The sequence below is a fragment of the Leptodactylus fuscus genome, chromosome 9 (assembly GCF_031893055.1).
Source record: "Leptodactylus fuscus isolate aLepFus1 chromosome 9, aLepFus1.hap2, whole genome shotgun sequence".
Classification (NCBI taxonomy): Eukaryota; Metazoa; Chordata; class Amphibia; order Anura; family Leptodactylidae; genus Leptodactylus; species Leptodactylus fuscus.
Genome location: NC_134273.1, coordinates 88,622,711 through 88,638,802, shown reverse-complemented (window position 1 = coordinate 88,638,802; position 16,092 = coordinate 88,622,711). Strand labels below are relative to the sequence as shown.

At 42.2% G+C, this 16,092-nt stretch overlaps 1 protein-coding gene across 4 annotated transcripts in view; it reads left to right on the top strand.

The window, feature by feature from the left end:
- Window positions 1-16,092, top strand: part of ITPR1 (inositol 1,4,5-trisphosphate receptor type 1) — a 68,818-nt gene that overhangs the window by 18,821 nt on the left and 33,905 nt on the right. For 2 of the 4 annotated variants that reach the window (XM_075286470.1, XM_075286468.1), the window contains exons 3-16: window positions 216-318; window positions 508-578; window positions 5,179-5,294; window positions 5,518-5,604; window positions 6,573-6,731; window positions 12,289-12,387; window positions 12,516-12,599; window positions 12,973-13,119; window positions 13,202-13,297; window positions 13,468-13,512; window positions 14,122-14,276; window positions 14,368-14,467; window positions 14,555-14,715; window positions 15,183-15,324. In XM_075286470.1, the coding sequence (XP_075142571.1) occupies window positions 227-318; window positions 508-578; window positions 5,179-5,294; window positions 5,518-5,604; window positions 6,573-6,731; window positions 12,289-12,387; window positions 12,516-12,599; window positions 12,973-13,119; window positions 13,202-13,297; window positions 13,468-13,512; window positions 14,122-14,276; window positions 14,368-14,467; window positions 14,555-14,715; window positions 15,183-15,324 (1,554 nt within the window). In that variant the 5' untranslated portion in view covers window positions 216-226. The remainder of the gene's footprint in view (window positions 1-215; window positions 319-507; window positions 579-5,178; window positions 5,295-5,517; window positions 5,605-6,572; window positions 6,732-12,288; window positions 12,388-12,515; window positions 12,600-12,972; window positions 13,120-13,201; window positions 13,298-13,467; window positions 13,513-14,121; window positions 14,277-14,367; window positions 14,468-14,554; window positions 14,716-15,182; window positions 15,325-16,092) is intronic. The other 2 variants (XM_075286471.1, XM_075286469.1) reach the window with 1 other exon arrangement.

Below are 16,092 nucleotides of genomic sequence, written 5' to 3'. Positions count from 1 at the left end.
ATGGGGTGGTCAGTCTGGCACTCTCGGTCCTGCCCTGTACCCGGGTGATGGCCGTTGCTCTGCTCCTTGTTCTGTACAGCAGAGAGGCTGGTGAATAGATTACAGCGTGTCCTGATGACAGAGGGCGAGTTGGCACGGGATGCAGCCGTCATCATATCAGTGCCAGTGTCACCTTGGCATCGTCCTTGTTTCACGTCTCCTTTTTTTTCTTCCAGGATCAGCAATTATGTCGGACAAGATGTCGAGTTTTCTCCATGTGGGGGATATTGTGTCCCTGTACGCCGAGGGGTCGGTCAATGGGTTTATCAGCACACTGGGGTGAGTCTGGGGGACGGGTTGAATTCTTGCCATTGTATATAAATGCAGAAGTCTTCACGCCCCCCCCCCCCCCCCCCCATGTTCTCACACTGGATGGTAGAACTGTGGGCCTATAGTCAAAAGGGGGCGCTATTCTGATCCTTGTCGTGATTTTCTTCCTCTGTTACTGATGTCCGATCTCTTGTGCAGTTTGGTGGACGACCGATGTGTGGTACAGCCTGAAGCTGGAGACCTCAATAATCCTCCCAAAAAGTTTCGAGGTAGGTGGCATGATCTTAACCCATGGGTCTGGGCCAGCCTGTAACTGTGTGCCCTCTGGTAGTGCAGTGGTGGAAGCAGACAACCTGCCCAGCTGATGTTATGTGGTGGGTTTGTTACAGTGTATCAGCTGTTTGCATACTATATAGTCCTACAGAAATGGAATCGGATGGGTCGGCCCCCTGTACAGTGCCCGGGTACTGTCACTGCAGATCTGCAGTAAGTGTTCCCTGCCCTGTACCGGCCATGTGCCCTCTGCTTGTGGCTCTGTGCACTCAGAACCATTCATAATCAGCTGATCTGTACAAGGGCCATCTGTGCTCCCGCTGATCAGCCTAAAGAGAAATCAGACCTCGCCTTTTTAAAGGGGCTATTTAGGCTCTGGGGCAACTTGGGTGTGGACATGGCGGGGTTAACAAACATTCGTTCTATTATCCAGTACCAGTCCACTTGAGCCCATAGCACAGAGCTTCAGGTGACGGCGCTCTCTGGTAAGGAGCCGGTGACATCACTCATGTTACTGATTCCTTACTGGTGATTGGTCTCCGTGATCACGTGACCTTTACACCTCTAAGACTGGAGGTAAAGGGGCCAAGACTGGACGGCAGAGTGCTGGGGATAGGGGAGCATGTCATTATTACTCTCTCTCAGAATGCCCCATCGTTTGCTCCTAATCCTGGACGGCCCCTTTAAGGTGATCTGGTATCCTTTCTAAGGAGTCTGGGGAAAATCTGCAAATAAGTCCTGCTTGGGTTTTTGACAATCATCTCAGACTGATACATTATCATATCTGTGCAGGGCTCATCTTGTTCTCTGCAGGAGATTGCTCTGCTCTTTTATTCCCCTGGTCTGGGTCCCCCCTCATCATCCTCCATACCCCCCCACCCCCTCCTGTCAGTATCTTCTGCCTTGGGCTTTCCTGCAGCAGTTTCCTACTAATGTAAGCAGATTGCTCAGTGTCTTGGAACAATCCGACCTTTCTGGGATTCTCCCTCCTTACTGTAAGGCTCCAGTGTAGTGTCAGGTACCTGCCTGGGTTTCTTACATGCAGAGGACTAATAAGAATCCTCTCGTCTTCCTGCTGCGCTGATCCCTCCTCGAGACGCTGAGTTTACATACCAGGGTGTTGAAACTATATACACAAATCCGGCGGCTACAAAGTGGCGTCCTCTGCACGGAAATGTTACATTGTTACTGATGCTGACTTCATGTCTCTGGTTACTATGTTCTATCTGTAGCAGATTGTATTATTCCTTAAAGGGACAGCACATTCATATTGCTGCTGTAAGAGGGGCTTGTGACATGTGGAGGTCTCTGGAGTGTCTGAGCCCTGGAGACATGTGACATATAGTGACTGTGGGGGCAGGGAGGTTACTATGTTTCCTGCTCGTACAGTCACTGTGTACATACATTACATTACTTATCCTGTATTATACTCCAGAGCTGCGCTCACTATTCTGCTGGTACAGTCACTGTGTACATACATTACATTACTTATCCTGTATTATACTCCAGAGCTGCGCTCACTATTCTGCTGGTACAGTCACTGTGTACATACATTACATTACTTATCCTGTATTGTACTCCAGAGCTGCGCTCACTATTCTGCTGGTGCAGTCACTGTGTACATACATTACATTACTTATCCTGTATTATACTCCAGAGCTGCGCTCACTATTCTGCTGGTGCAGTCACTGTGTACATACATTACATTACTTCTCCTGTATTATACCCCAGAGCTGCGCTCACTATTCTGCTGGTACAGTCACTGTGTACATACATTACATTACTTATCCTGTATTATACTCCAGAGCTGCGCTCACTATTCTGCTGGTACAGTCACTGTGTACATACATTACATTACTTATCCTGTATTATACTCCAGAGCTGCGCTCACTATTCTGCTGGTACAGTCACTGTGTACATACATTACATTACTTATCCTGTATTATACCCCAGAGCTGCGCTCACTATTCTGCTGGTACAGTCACTGTGTACATACATTACATTACTTATCCTGTATTATACCCCAGAGCTGCGCTCACTATTCTGCTGGTACAGTCACTGTGTACATACATTACATTACTTATCCTGTATTATACCCCAGAGCTGCGCTCACTATTCTGCTGGTACAGTTACTGTGTACATACATTACATTACTTATCCTGTATTATACCCCAGAGCTGCGCTCACTATTCTGCTGGTACAGTTACTGTGTACATACATTACATTACTTATCCTGTATTATACTCCAGAGCTGCGCTCACTATTCTGCTGGTACAGTCACTGTGTACATACATTACATTACTTATCCTGTATTATACCCCAGAGCTGCGCTCACTATTCTGCTGGTGCAGTCACTGTGTACATACATTACATTACTTATCCTGTATTATACCCCAGAGCTGCACTCACTGTTCTGCTGGTCATTAATGGACACTGCCTGTTGCCAGATATCCAGCTAACAGATTAGTTATATAAAGTCTGTATTGTAGATATAACTGCCCCTCCATCACTTTTTTTGCACTAGGTTTTGGAGAATAGTGAGCGCAGCTCTGAAGTACAATATACCGGTATCTGGGGAGATGCGGTTCGGCGGCCGCTGCTGTGTAGAATCTTTTCTGGAGGTTTCTGGCTCTGGCAGGGAAGGGGTTAGCCTCCTTTATATACAGATTACAGCGCTCGGCAGAGATTGCTGATTTGCGGTTTTTCCCTCGTGTGCCGTGTATTAACCTCAATTCTCCTGATTCCTCCCATCAGCCTCTGCTTTGGGCTCTGCTCGCCAAGTGTTGGGCATTAAGCCTACAATTGGGTTCTGATATGGCTGATACCAGGGAGCAATAGACTGCAGATGGCGGCGGGGCAGTTATTGCTGCTGCATCTCCAGTTCTGGGCACTTGTCCCCGGGTTTGCACTTTCGGGGTTGCGTCCCCTTTTAGGACCTGGAAGTCCCATTCTCCTGCTGTAGATGTTTATAGGTGTATCCTGCCAGGAGTAGTTGTAGTATTATGAGGGGGGGGGGGGCACATCCTCCTCCCTCCCCGTTTCCAGGTCTTCTCCAGACTGGATTGGATCCTGCGTCCTCTTATTAAACCTCCTGCCCCCCCTCCCCCCCCTCGCCGCAGCTAATTACCAAATAAGGGCAGCGCAGTGGCCGCTCCTGCTCCATTCCCAGACGAGCCTCAGATTCCCAGGCTGCATGACAAAGGGTTAACCCCTTCCCATCTGCAGGGGGTCACGCGCCTTTGTCTTGGTAACATTCTTTAAAACCTGAAAATAGAAGTTTATCAGTTTCTGAAACTTTTTAACCAAAAATATCTGCAAATTTTAGTGGATTCCTGGAAAGCGTCCCCATCGGCCTGTGGTACCTGCATCTGCTTCTGGGAAAGCTGAGTAACGGCCAATGTGGCCACAACTGCGGGTCTCATGGGGATTGTCCCTTGTATACTGTAGTATTACTAGGCAGAGGCGCCATTCAGGAGTCTGGGAAAGCTGGGTGACTGCACTCAGTATGGTTGATGATAATGGTAAAGCATTTGCCACTATTCAGACCTGTAGGGCCTTGGGGTGCATGCACACAGTGGAGTAAAAACTGCATGTAGGGTTTTGGTGCATTTCTCAAGTTTACAGGTAAAATTAAGAAACTGCATCAAAACTGCACTGTGTGCATGCAGCCTTACTCATGGGCAGCCATATTGGCTGTCGGTCACCTAGAAACCTACAGTTTGAAGGATCCGGATTTTCGCTGCTCTGCAAAAGTATTCACATCCCCGGAGGTTATGGCCGACATGGAAAATGCAACCACAAGTCTGGAGAGAACGTTGGAGCTCGGCCACAAGAATGTCGGCTGCTTCCGGGGACCAGGGACTTGCTGAATCCCGGGGCTGACGGGTAATGGGGGTCGTAGTATGTGCAGGTGACGTCAGCAGGGCCCCACATAAGGCGACTGTTTTGTCCAGGGTTGACAACCTTCAGCACTCATGCAACTCCCAGCATTCCCTTCTGTGAGTTCTAACCCTGTGCATGCTGGGAAGTGTAGTCCGATAACAGCTGAAGATCGCTGACCCCTGCACTATAGATATACAGGTCTATTGGAGGAGTTGCTGTTTAGTCTTGGCTTAAGGTCTAGACCACTTAAGGTTGTCATGGCTCTGCCCCTTTCCTTTGCATTATTCCTACTTGAGTGGCTGCACTTGACATCGCTCTTAACCCTGCACGGTTTTCCATTTTATGGGTGCAATGGACATCCCCTTTAAGGAAAATTTCAGGTTATTTTCTCTTTAAGCAACTTTAGTGTACGTGTCCTGTATAATGCCGCTATGAATGCATATTGTTAACCGTTTCCTCCCTGTAGCTGCCCCGGCGCTGTCCGAGTTATGTGACTACTTAATCTACACAGTTCATTTGTCTGTGGACCATAAGCTGTCATATGCTCCAGCTGTCGCCTCGATCTCCCCCCTCCTCTAATCCCTTAGCCATTGCCTGTAGTATGCCCATTCCTGGGCCGCAAGCTCGGCTCTGCTATACCGTGGCCCCCAATATGTACAGAACATAGCAATGTAGTCCCTGTGTGCTGCTAACATGTTGCGTGTTCCTTCACAGACTGCTTGTTCAGGCTCTGCCCCATGAACAGATATTCTGCACAGAAACAGTTCTGGAAAGCTGCGAAGCCCGGAGCGAGTAGTACGACCGACACCGTCCTGCTCAACAAACTACATGTAAGGCTCAATGTTACAGCCATATGACCACCCACAATGTATAGGTATAGTGTGCGGAGGACTCGGTCTCACTGCCCCCTGTGGTAATGATGGGTTACTGCACGCTGATAAAAATTCTGCCTAAGGGTCAGTGCACACAGTCTGGGGTGGATTCAATGTCAAAATCAGCGCCAAAAAACTGAGCACTGACCCTAATAATCTAATGACACTTCTCCCTCTACAGCATGCAGCAGATCTGGAGAAAAAGCAGAATGAGACGGAAAATCGTAAGCTCCTGGGGACAGTCATCCAATATGGCAACGTTATCCAGGTACTCTCCTCCATAGTCACCTTGTTAAACCTTTCTAATGTGGAATTGATCATATTAAGACTTAATACATTACTTATCCTATATTATACTCCAGAGCTGCGCTCACTATTCTGCTGGTGCAGTCACTGTGTACATACATTACATTACTTATCCTGTATTATACGCCAGAGCTGCGCTCTGTATTCTGCTGGTACAGTCACTGTGTACATACATTACTTATCCTGTATTATACTCCAGAGCTGCGCTCACTATTCTGCTGGTACAGTCACTGTGTACATACATTACATTACTTATCCTGTATTATACGCCAGAGCTGCGCTCTGTATTCTGCTGGTACAGTCACTGTGTACATACATTACTTATCCTGTATTATACTCCAGAGCTGCGCTCACTATTCTGCTGGTGCAGTCACTGTGTACATACATTACATTACTTATCCTGTATTATACTCCAGAGCTGCACTCACTATTCTGCTGGTGCAGTCACTGTGTACATACATTACATTACTTATCCTGTATTATACTCCAGAGCTGCACTCACTATTCTGCTGGTACAGTCACTGTGTACATACATTACATTACTTATCCTGTACTATACTCCAGAGCTGCGCTCACTATTCTGCTGGTACAGTCACTGTGTACATACATTACTTATCCTGTATTATACTCCAGAGCTGCGCTCACTATTCTGCTGGTAGTCACTGTGTACATACATTACATTACTTATCCTGTATTATACTCCAGAGCTGCGCTCACTATTCTGCTGGTACAGTCACTGTGTACATGCATGACTTATCCTGTATTATACTCCAGAGCTGCGCTCTCTGTTCTGTGCTGTTCATACATAGCTTGTCCTGTCCTCTCAGCTGGTGGACACAGATGTCTCTTTATTTGCTCGGACATTCTGTGCACACTGTAACCCGTTCAGCTCTGCTACGTCAGTGTAGTCATGGCATCTTGTCTCCTTAGATGCTTCATCTGAAGAGTAACAAGTACCTGACAGTGAACAAGCGGTTGCCGGCACTGCTGGAGAAGAACGCCATGCGGGTGACGCTGGATGAAGCTGGAAATGAAGGCTCCTGGTTCTACATCCAGCCCTTCTACAAGTTGCGCTCTATAGGGGACAGTGTGAGTGTATAGGGGCCATAGAAGAATAGACAACATGAAGAGAAAGGTGCAAGATGGGAACCAAAGACTCTGTATAGAATTGGCCACAGAGATTTCTACTCCTATAGGGGAAAGTTGATTGACCCAAATTGTTTGCATTAGTTGCCCGTCTCCAGAGTCCAGCCAGCAGATATGGCGGCAGAGTCTGCCCGGAAATGAAGGGATTCTGGATTGTAGGGATTTTGACAGAATCACTCTGCTTTCCCAGGAGCAGATATACTGTAAATAAGCTGTGCCCCCACCGCCTCCTTGTAGTCTTCTCGCTGTTGCTATGGTCTTAAGTGTTACAATGTATTCAATGTGACCCAAATACAACACTGGAGACCTGAGGCCGTGCATTACATTCCCTCCTGTGCACCCCCCCCCCTCCTCCACCTTATGTTCCAGCCTATTAGAGACTATTTGTAGGAGAGACACCCCCCCCCCCCTCCCCAAAGGCTGCCATATATGAATGACAGATTCCGCAGACTTCATAGAATATTAACCATTTATCTGCTGTGTCCTCCAGACAACAAGTATCCAGAAGAGGACCTTGTATTATATAGATTAGTAGTATTATAGTAGTTATATTCTTGTATATAGGAGGTAGTATTATAGTAGTTATATTCTTGTATATAGGGGTAGTATTATAGTAGTTATATTCTTGTATATAGGAGGTAGTATTATAGTAGTTATATTCTTGTACATAGGAGGTAGTATTATAGTAGTTATATTCTTGTACATAGGAGGTAGTATTATAGTAGTTATATTCTTGTATATAGGGGTAGTATTATAGTAGTTATATTCTTGTACATAGGGGGCAGTATTATAGTAGTTATATTCTTGTATATAGGAGGCAGTATTATAGTAGTTATATTCTTGTATATAGGAGTAGTATTATAGTAGTTATATTCTTGTACATAGGAGGTAGTATTATAGTAGTTATATTCTTGTACATAGGAGGTAGTATTATAGTAGTTATATTCTTGTATATAGGGGTAGTATTATAGTAGTATTCTTGTATATAGGAGGTAGTATTATAGTAGTTATATTCTTGTACATAGGAGGTAGTATTATAGTAGTTATATTCTTGTATATAGGGGTAGTATTATAGTAGTATTCTTGTATATAGGAGGTAGTATTATAGTAGTTATATTCTTGTACATAGGAGGTAGTATTATAGTAGTTATATTCTTGTATATAGGGGTAGTATTATAGTAGTATTCTTGTATATAGGAGGTAGTATTATAGTAGTTATATTCTTGTACATAGGAGCAGTATTATAGTAGTTATATTCTTGTATATAGGAGCAGTATTATAGTAGTTATATTCTTGTATATAGGAGGTAGTATTATAGTAGTTATATTCTTGTACATAGGGAGTAGTATTATAGTAGTTATATTCTTGTACATAGGAGCAGTATTATAGTATTTATATTCTTGTACATAGGAGGTAGTATTATAGTAGTTATATTCTTGTACATAGGAGTAGTATTATAGTAGTTTATATTCTTGTATATAGGAGTAGTATTATAGTAGTTATATTCTTGTACATAGGAGCAGTATTATAGTAGTTATATTCTTGTACATAGGAGTAGTATTATAGTAGTTTATATTCTTGTACATAGGAGTAGTATTATAGTAGTTATATTCTTGTACATAGGGGGCAGTATTATAGTAGTTATATTCTTGTACATAGGAGCAGTATTATAGTAGTTTATATTCTTGTACATAGGGGTAGTATTATAGTAGTTTATATTCTTGTACATAGGGGCAGTATTATAGTAGTTATATTCTTGTACATAGGAGCAGTATGATAGTATTTATATTCTTGTACATAGGAGCAGTATTATAGTATTTATATTCTTGTACATAGGAGCAGTATTATAGTAGTTATATTCTTGTACATAGGAGCAGTATTATAGTAGTTATATTCTTGTACATAGGAGCAGTATTATAGTAGTTATATTCTTGTACATAGGAGTAGTATTATAGTAGGTATATTGTACATAGGAGTAGTATTATAGTAGTTATATTCTTGTACATAGGATTAGTATTATAGTAGGTATATTGTACATAGGAGTAGTATTATAGTAGTTATATTCTTGTACATAGGAGTAGTATTATAGTAGTTATATTCTTGTACATAGGAGGTAGTATTATAGTAGTTATATTCTTGTACATAGGGCCAGTATTATAGTAGTTATATTCTTGTACATAGGAGTAGTATTATAGTAGTTATATTCTTGTATATAGGAGCAGTATTATAGTAGTTATATTCTTGTATATAGGGGGCAGTATTATAGTAGTTATATTCTTGTACATAGGAGCAGTATTATAGTAGTTATATTCTTGTACATAGGAGCAGTATTATAGTAGTTATATTCTTGTACATAGGGCCAGTATTATAGTAGTTATATTCTTGTACATAGGAGGTAGTATTATAGTAGTTATATTCTTGTATATAGGGGGCAGTATTATAGTAGTTATATTCTTGTACATAGGAGCAGTATTATAGTAGTTATATTCTTGTACATAGGAGGTAGTATTATAGTAGTTATATTCTTGTACATAGGAGTAGTATTATAGTAGTTATATTCTTGTACATAGGAGTAGTATTATAGTAGTTATATTCTTGTACATAGGAGTAGTATTATAGTAGTTATATTCTTGTACATAGGAGGTAGTATTATAGTAGTTATATTCTTGTACATAGGAGGTAGTATTATAGTAGTTATATTCTTGTACATAGGAGTAGTATTATAGTAGTTATATTCTTGTACATAGGAGTAGTATTATAGTAGTTATATTCTTGTACATAGGAGTAGTATTATAGTAGTTATATTCTTGTACATAGGAGTAGTATTATAGTAGTTATATTCTTGTACATAGGAGGTAGTATTATAGTAGTTATATTCTTGTACATAGGAGCAGTATTATAGTAGTTATATTATTGTACATAGGAGCAGTATTATAGTAGTTATATTCTTGTACATAGGAGCAGTATTATAGTAGTTATATTCTTGTATATAGGAGCAGTATTATAGTAGTTATATTCTTGTACATAGGAGGTAGTATTATAGTAGTTATATTCTTGTACATAGGAGTAGTATTATAGTAGTTATATTCTTGTACATAGGAGTAGTATTATAGTAGTTATATTCTTGTACATAGGAGTAGTATTATAGTAGTTATATTCTTGTACATAGGAGGTAGTATTATAGTAGTTATATTCTTGTACATAGGAGTAGTATTATAGTAGTTATATTCTTGTACATAGGAGGTAGTATTATAGTAGTTATATTCTTGTACATAGGAGCAGTATTATAGTAGTTATATTATTGTACATAGGAGCAGTATTATAGTAGTTATATTCTTGTACATAGGAGGTAGTATTATAGTAGTTATATTCTTGTACATAGGAGTAGTATTATAGTAGTTATATTCTTGTACATAGGAGGTAGTATTATAGTAGTTATATTCTTGTACATAGGAGCAGTATTATAGTAGTTATATTATTGTACATAGGAGCAGTATTATAGTAGTTATATTCTTGTACATAGGAGCAGTATTATAGTAGTTATATTCTTGTATATAGGAGCAGTATTATAGTAGTTATATTCTTGTACATAGGAGGTAGTATTATAGTAGTTATATTCTTGTACATAGGAGTAGTATTATAGTAGTTATATTCTTGTACATAGGAGTAGTATTATAGTAGTTATATTCTTGTACATAGGAGTAGTATTATAGTAGTTATATTCTTGTACATAGGAGGTAGTATTATAGTAGTTATATTCTTGTACATAGGAGTAGTATTATAGTAGTTATATTCTTGTACATAGGAGGTAGTATTATAGTAGTTATATTCTTGTACATAGGAGCAGTATTATAGTAGTTATATTATTGTACATAGGAGCAGTATTATAGTAGTTATATTCTTGTACATAGGAGTAGTATTATAGTAGTTATATTCTTGTACATAGGAGGTAGTATTATAGTAGTTATATTCTTGTACATAGGAGGTAGTATTATAGTAGTTATATTCTTGTACATAGGAGTAGTATTATAGTAGTTATATTCTTGTACATAGGAGGTAGTATTATAGTAGTTATATTCTTGTATATAGGAGGTAGTATTATAGTAGTTATATTCTTGTACATAGGAGTAGTATTATAGTAGTTATATTCTTGTACATAGGAGTAGTATTATAGTAGTTATATTCTTGTACATAGGAGCAGTATTATAGTAGTTATATTCTTGTACATAGGAGCAGTATTATAGTAGGTATATTGTACATAGGAGTAGTATTATAGTATTTATATTCTTGTACATAGGAGTAGTATTATAGTAGTTATATTCTTGTACATAGGAGCAGTATTATAGTAGTTATATTCTTGTACATAGGAGCAGTATTATAGTAGGTATATTGTACATAGGAGTAGTATTATAGTAGTTATATTCTTGTACATAGGAGTAGTATTATAGTAGGTATATTGTACATAGGAGTAGTATTATAGTAGTTATATTCTTGTACATAGGAGTAGTATTATAGTAGTTATATTCTTGTACATAGGAGTAGTATTATAGTAGTTATATTCTTGTACATAGGAGGTAGTATTATAGTAGTTATATTCTTGTATATAGGAGCAGTATTATAGTAGTTATATTCTTGTATATAGGGGGCAGTATTATAGTAGTTATATTCTTGTACATAGGAGCAGTATTATAGTAGTTATATTCTTGTACATAGGAGCAGTATTATAGTAGTTATATTCTTGTACATAGGAGGTAGTATTATAGTAGTTATATTCTTGTACATAGGAGCAGTATTATAGTAGTTATATTCTTGTATATAGGGGGCAGTATTATAGTAGTTATATTCTTGTACATAGGAGCAGTATTATAGTAGTTATATTCTTGTACATAGGAGGTAGTATTATAGTAGTTATATTCTTGTACATAGGAGTAGTATTATAGTAGTTATATTCTTGTACATAGGAGTAGTATTATAGTAGTTATATTCTTGTACATAGGGCCAGTATTATAGTAGTTATATTCTTGTACATAGGAGGTAGTATTATAGTAGTTATATTCTTGTACATAGGGGTAGTATTATAGTAGTTATATTCTTGTACATAGGAGTAGTATTATAGTAGTTATATTCTTGTACATAGGAGGTAGTATTATAGTAGTTATATTCTTGTACATAGGAGGTAGTATAGTAGTTATATTCTTGTACATAGGAGGTAGTATTATAGTAGTTATATTCTTGTACATAGGAGCAGTATTATAGTAGTTATATTCTTGTACATAGGAGTAGTATTATAGTAGTTATATTCTTGTACATAGGAGCAGTATTATAGTAGTTACTGTATATTCTTATTACTTGCTGTATACTGTCCTATATATGTGGGACAGTATATATTTGACTCTTCAGTGTTCTTCTCTTCCCTCCTAGGTGGCGCTCTCCTCTCCTCTGCTGAGGCTTCTCTTTTCTTCTACCATGTTATTGATCACTTTCTTGATGGTTCTTACAGGTTGTGATCGGTGATAAAGTTGTCCTTAACCCCGTAAATGCCGGGCAGCCTCTACATGCCAGTAGCCATCAGCTGGCAGACAACCCAGGATGTAATGAGGTTCGTACTTGGTCTTAGATGTTCTGACTGTTTCCGGTTCTTCCAGATGGGTCTCTTGGTGTCGTCCTCTTGTCCGGCCATCGGCTCCGGCTCTTAGTTTATATCCAGTTTTCTCATTCTGTCTGCAGGTGAATTCTGTGAATTGTACGACAAGTTGGAAGATCGTTCTGTTCATGAAATGGAGCGACAATAAGGACGACATTCTGAAGGGGGTGAGTGAAGGAGTCGCTGGTATTAGAATTTGGACGGCTGTTCTTCTTAATCTCTGTAATAGAGGAGTCTCGCGACTTCCAGGTCCTGGAGCAAAATGTCGCACTTTGTAATTATACATTAGAAGGTCTTAAACCTTAATGTGTCTACCAAGGAGTTCCAAGTTCCTTGTACCATTACGATTTGTCCCATTGTCTTCACTGGAAGAGACTTCTTGTAACTTGTGATGGTATTCACTTTACAACTTGGGTTTGGAGTTGGGGGGGGGGGGGGGGATTCTGTATAATGCAGGACATGGCATCTGTTGGTATTACACCCATGTTTGAGCTCTTGAATGATTGTCTCCTGCGCGGTGTGACCCCATTTTGTCTATAGGGCGATGTCGTGCGGCTCTTCCATGCCGAGCAGGAGAAGTTCCTGACATGTGATGAGCACCGGAAGAAGCAGTACGTGTTTCTCAGGACCACAGGCCGGCAGTCGGCCACGTCAGCCACTAGCTCTAAGGCTTTATGGGAAGTGGAGGTAAGTAGCCCACTTAGTCTGGACACCCCCTTTAAGAGCACTGTGCCACCTCTTATGACCTATACTTCTGCTTGGTTTTCAGGTGGTGCAGCATGACCCCTGCAGAGGCGGCGCCGGCTACTGGAACAGTCTCTTTAGGTTCAAGCATCTTGCAACGGGGCATTACCTGGCAGCAGAGGTGAGGATCTCCTCCGAGGAGGCTGAAGGCTACGTTTAGTCCCTAGCCTCTATATGCAGTGGTAACAGCGAGGACAAGTGTCCACCGTCTCGCGTGGCTGGATAAGGGGCCACCTTATAGGCTCAGTCCTTCGGGGCGGATCCTTCACTTTCCGGTTCTCTTTTTCCCAGGTAAATCCTGACTATGATGCAGGTTGCCTGGAGGCTGAGGTGTCCGTAAGTAAAAGGCTAGCGGGTAGCAGACCCTTGTCATCCTATAGCATGGCCACCTGAAGGGCGCCAGCTTGTTAACCCATTCCTGACCATTGTTTCCTATGCATTTTGCTTGGCATCTGCTTTCTTGCACGTTCCATGACCCACAGGAAAGCAGTATGTCCTATATACAGGGCTTCCATTACAACTTCTGATCCATGCCCACTGCGGTGCGCTCAGATTAGTTGGTCTGCTGCATGGTAAAGCTCAGGGGTCTCCAGTGGAGATTTCTTCAGTAGTTTTCTATGGCGACATATGTTCCTGGTGGGAAGAAGGATTAAACCAGGTCAATGCCTGTATAGGAGTACGTGGGAGGCCGCGGTCATCAGGGGGCATTTCTATTCTGGTCTGAGCCATGCAGAATATTGAAATGTAAGAACGTAACGGTCTGCAATTGTTGAAGTTGCAGGAGGGTGGCTGACTCCAGGTTCGCTGCTATGGATGGCCCCATTTTTCTTCCTTTTGTGTTAGTATCTTGTTCATTTCCCCCGGTGCTGCGGATCATCTGCATATTAAATTTCACACTTCTGAATTAGCTTCTAAATCCTTCAACAAATCTCCTTCCCTTATCAGATGGACACAGAACAAGACCCGACCCACGCCAGGATCTGCATAGACTCCGACAAGATCAAGTGCACATTGGTGTCTGTCCCTGAAGGCAATGATATCTCCTCCATCTTTGAGCTGGATCCAACAACTCTCCGAGGGGGAGACAGTCTGGTACCCAGGTACAACCCCACATCGTGTCCGAGGCATAAAGCGTTCTGCAATGTGTAGACCCGGCCATGTAACTTCATTTCTGGTCTTTGTCACTTTCAGAAACTCTTACGTCCGGCTGCGGCACCTCTGCACCAACACCTGGGTCCACAGCACCAATAGCCCTATAGACAAGGATGAGGAGAAGCCGGTGATGCTGAGGGTGAGTGACCACCAGCGCTCTTATGCCTTGTGTCCTGGCTAGAGGTCTTGTTGGCTTTCATGGTCACATGGTCCTCACTTCTCTTAGATTGGGACGTCTCCCATAAAAGAAGACAAAGAAGCGTTTGCCATCGTGCCGGTGTCGCCTGCCGAGGTGCGAGATCTGGATTTTGCTAATGATGCCAGCAAAGTTTTATCGTCTATTGCGGGAAAACTGGAGAAGGGAACAATCACTCAGAACGAGAGGAGGTGAGAAATGGAGAACTGATTGAGAGAGCGGCAACCTGTAGCTCAATAACTGTTGTGACTCCAAGTCGGCGTGTTTTAGCTGCCGGACAACTTTTGATTTCTGGCTCCTTTCTGTGACATCCGGCATCTCTTTATTCTTTCCCTTGTTTCTGTATTGAGCTGTTCCTGCTTCTCACTCAATGTTACTATGTATGGCGTACGGGGCTGTAAATGGTATCCAGAGCTGCATTCAGAATTCTGCTGGTGGGTTCCTCTTGCCTGGGTGCAAAGCATTGAGGGAGCTTGGCTATTGGAATGGGGGAGGGGGAAGCTGGGTTGGTATAAACTAGTCTAGGATGGAGAACAAGCAGGGAATAGCTCTGGATGTGACTGGAGTAGAAGATACAATGTTACTAAATACTCAATACAAGAGTGACGCAAAGTATCCTTCTCTGCAACGTCCTGTATGTAATCCTGTGCCTGCCCAGGGCCGTCACCAAACTGCTGGAGGAGCTGGTCTACTTTGTGACTGCTGGGGTCAATTCTGGCCAGGACGTGCTGGAGGTTCTGGTCAACAAGCCCAACCGTGAGCGCCAGAAACTGATGCGGGAGCAGAACATCCTGAAGCAGGTAAATGCACCCCTAAATCCTGCACACGGCCTGTATACCCCTAAATCCTGCACACGGCCTGTATCCCCCTAAATCCTGCACACGGCCTGTATCCCCCTAAATCCTGCACACGGCCTGTATCCCCCTAAATCCTGCACACGGCCTGTATCCCCCTAAATCCTGCACACGGCCTGTATCCCCCTAAATCCTGCACACGGCCTGTATACCCCTAAATCCTGCACACTGTATACCCCTAAATCCAGCACACGGCCTGTATCCCCCTAAATCCTGCACACGGCCTGTATCCCCCTAAATCCTGCACACGGCCTGTATCCCCCTAAATCCTGCACACGGCCTGTATCCCCCTAAATCCTGCACACGGCCTGTATCCCCCTAAATCCTGCACACGGCCTGTATCCCCCTAAATCCTGCACACGGCCTGTATCCCCCTAAATCCTGCACACGGCCTGTATCCCCCTAAATCCTGCACACGGCCTGTATCCCCCTAAATCCTGCACACGGCCTGTATCCCCCTAAATCCTGCACACGGCCTGTATCCCCCTAAATCCTGCACACGGCCTGTATCCCCCTAAATCCTGCACACGGCCTGTATCCCCCTAAATCCTGCACACGGCCTGTATCCCCCTAAATCCTGCACACTGTATCCCCCTAAATCCTGCACACGGCCTGTATCCCCCTAAATCCTGCACACGGCCTGTATCCCCCTAAATCCTGCACACGGCCTGTATCCCCCTAAATCCTGCACACGGCCTGTATACCCCTAAATCC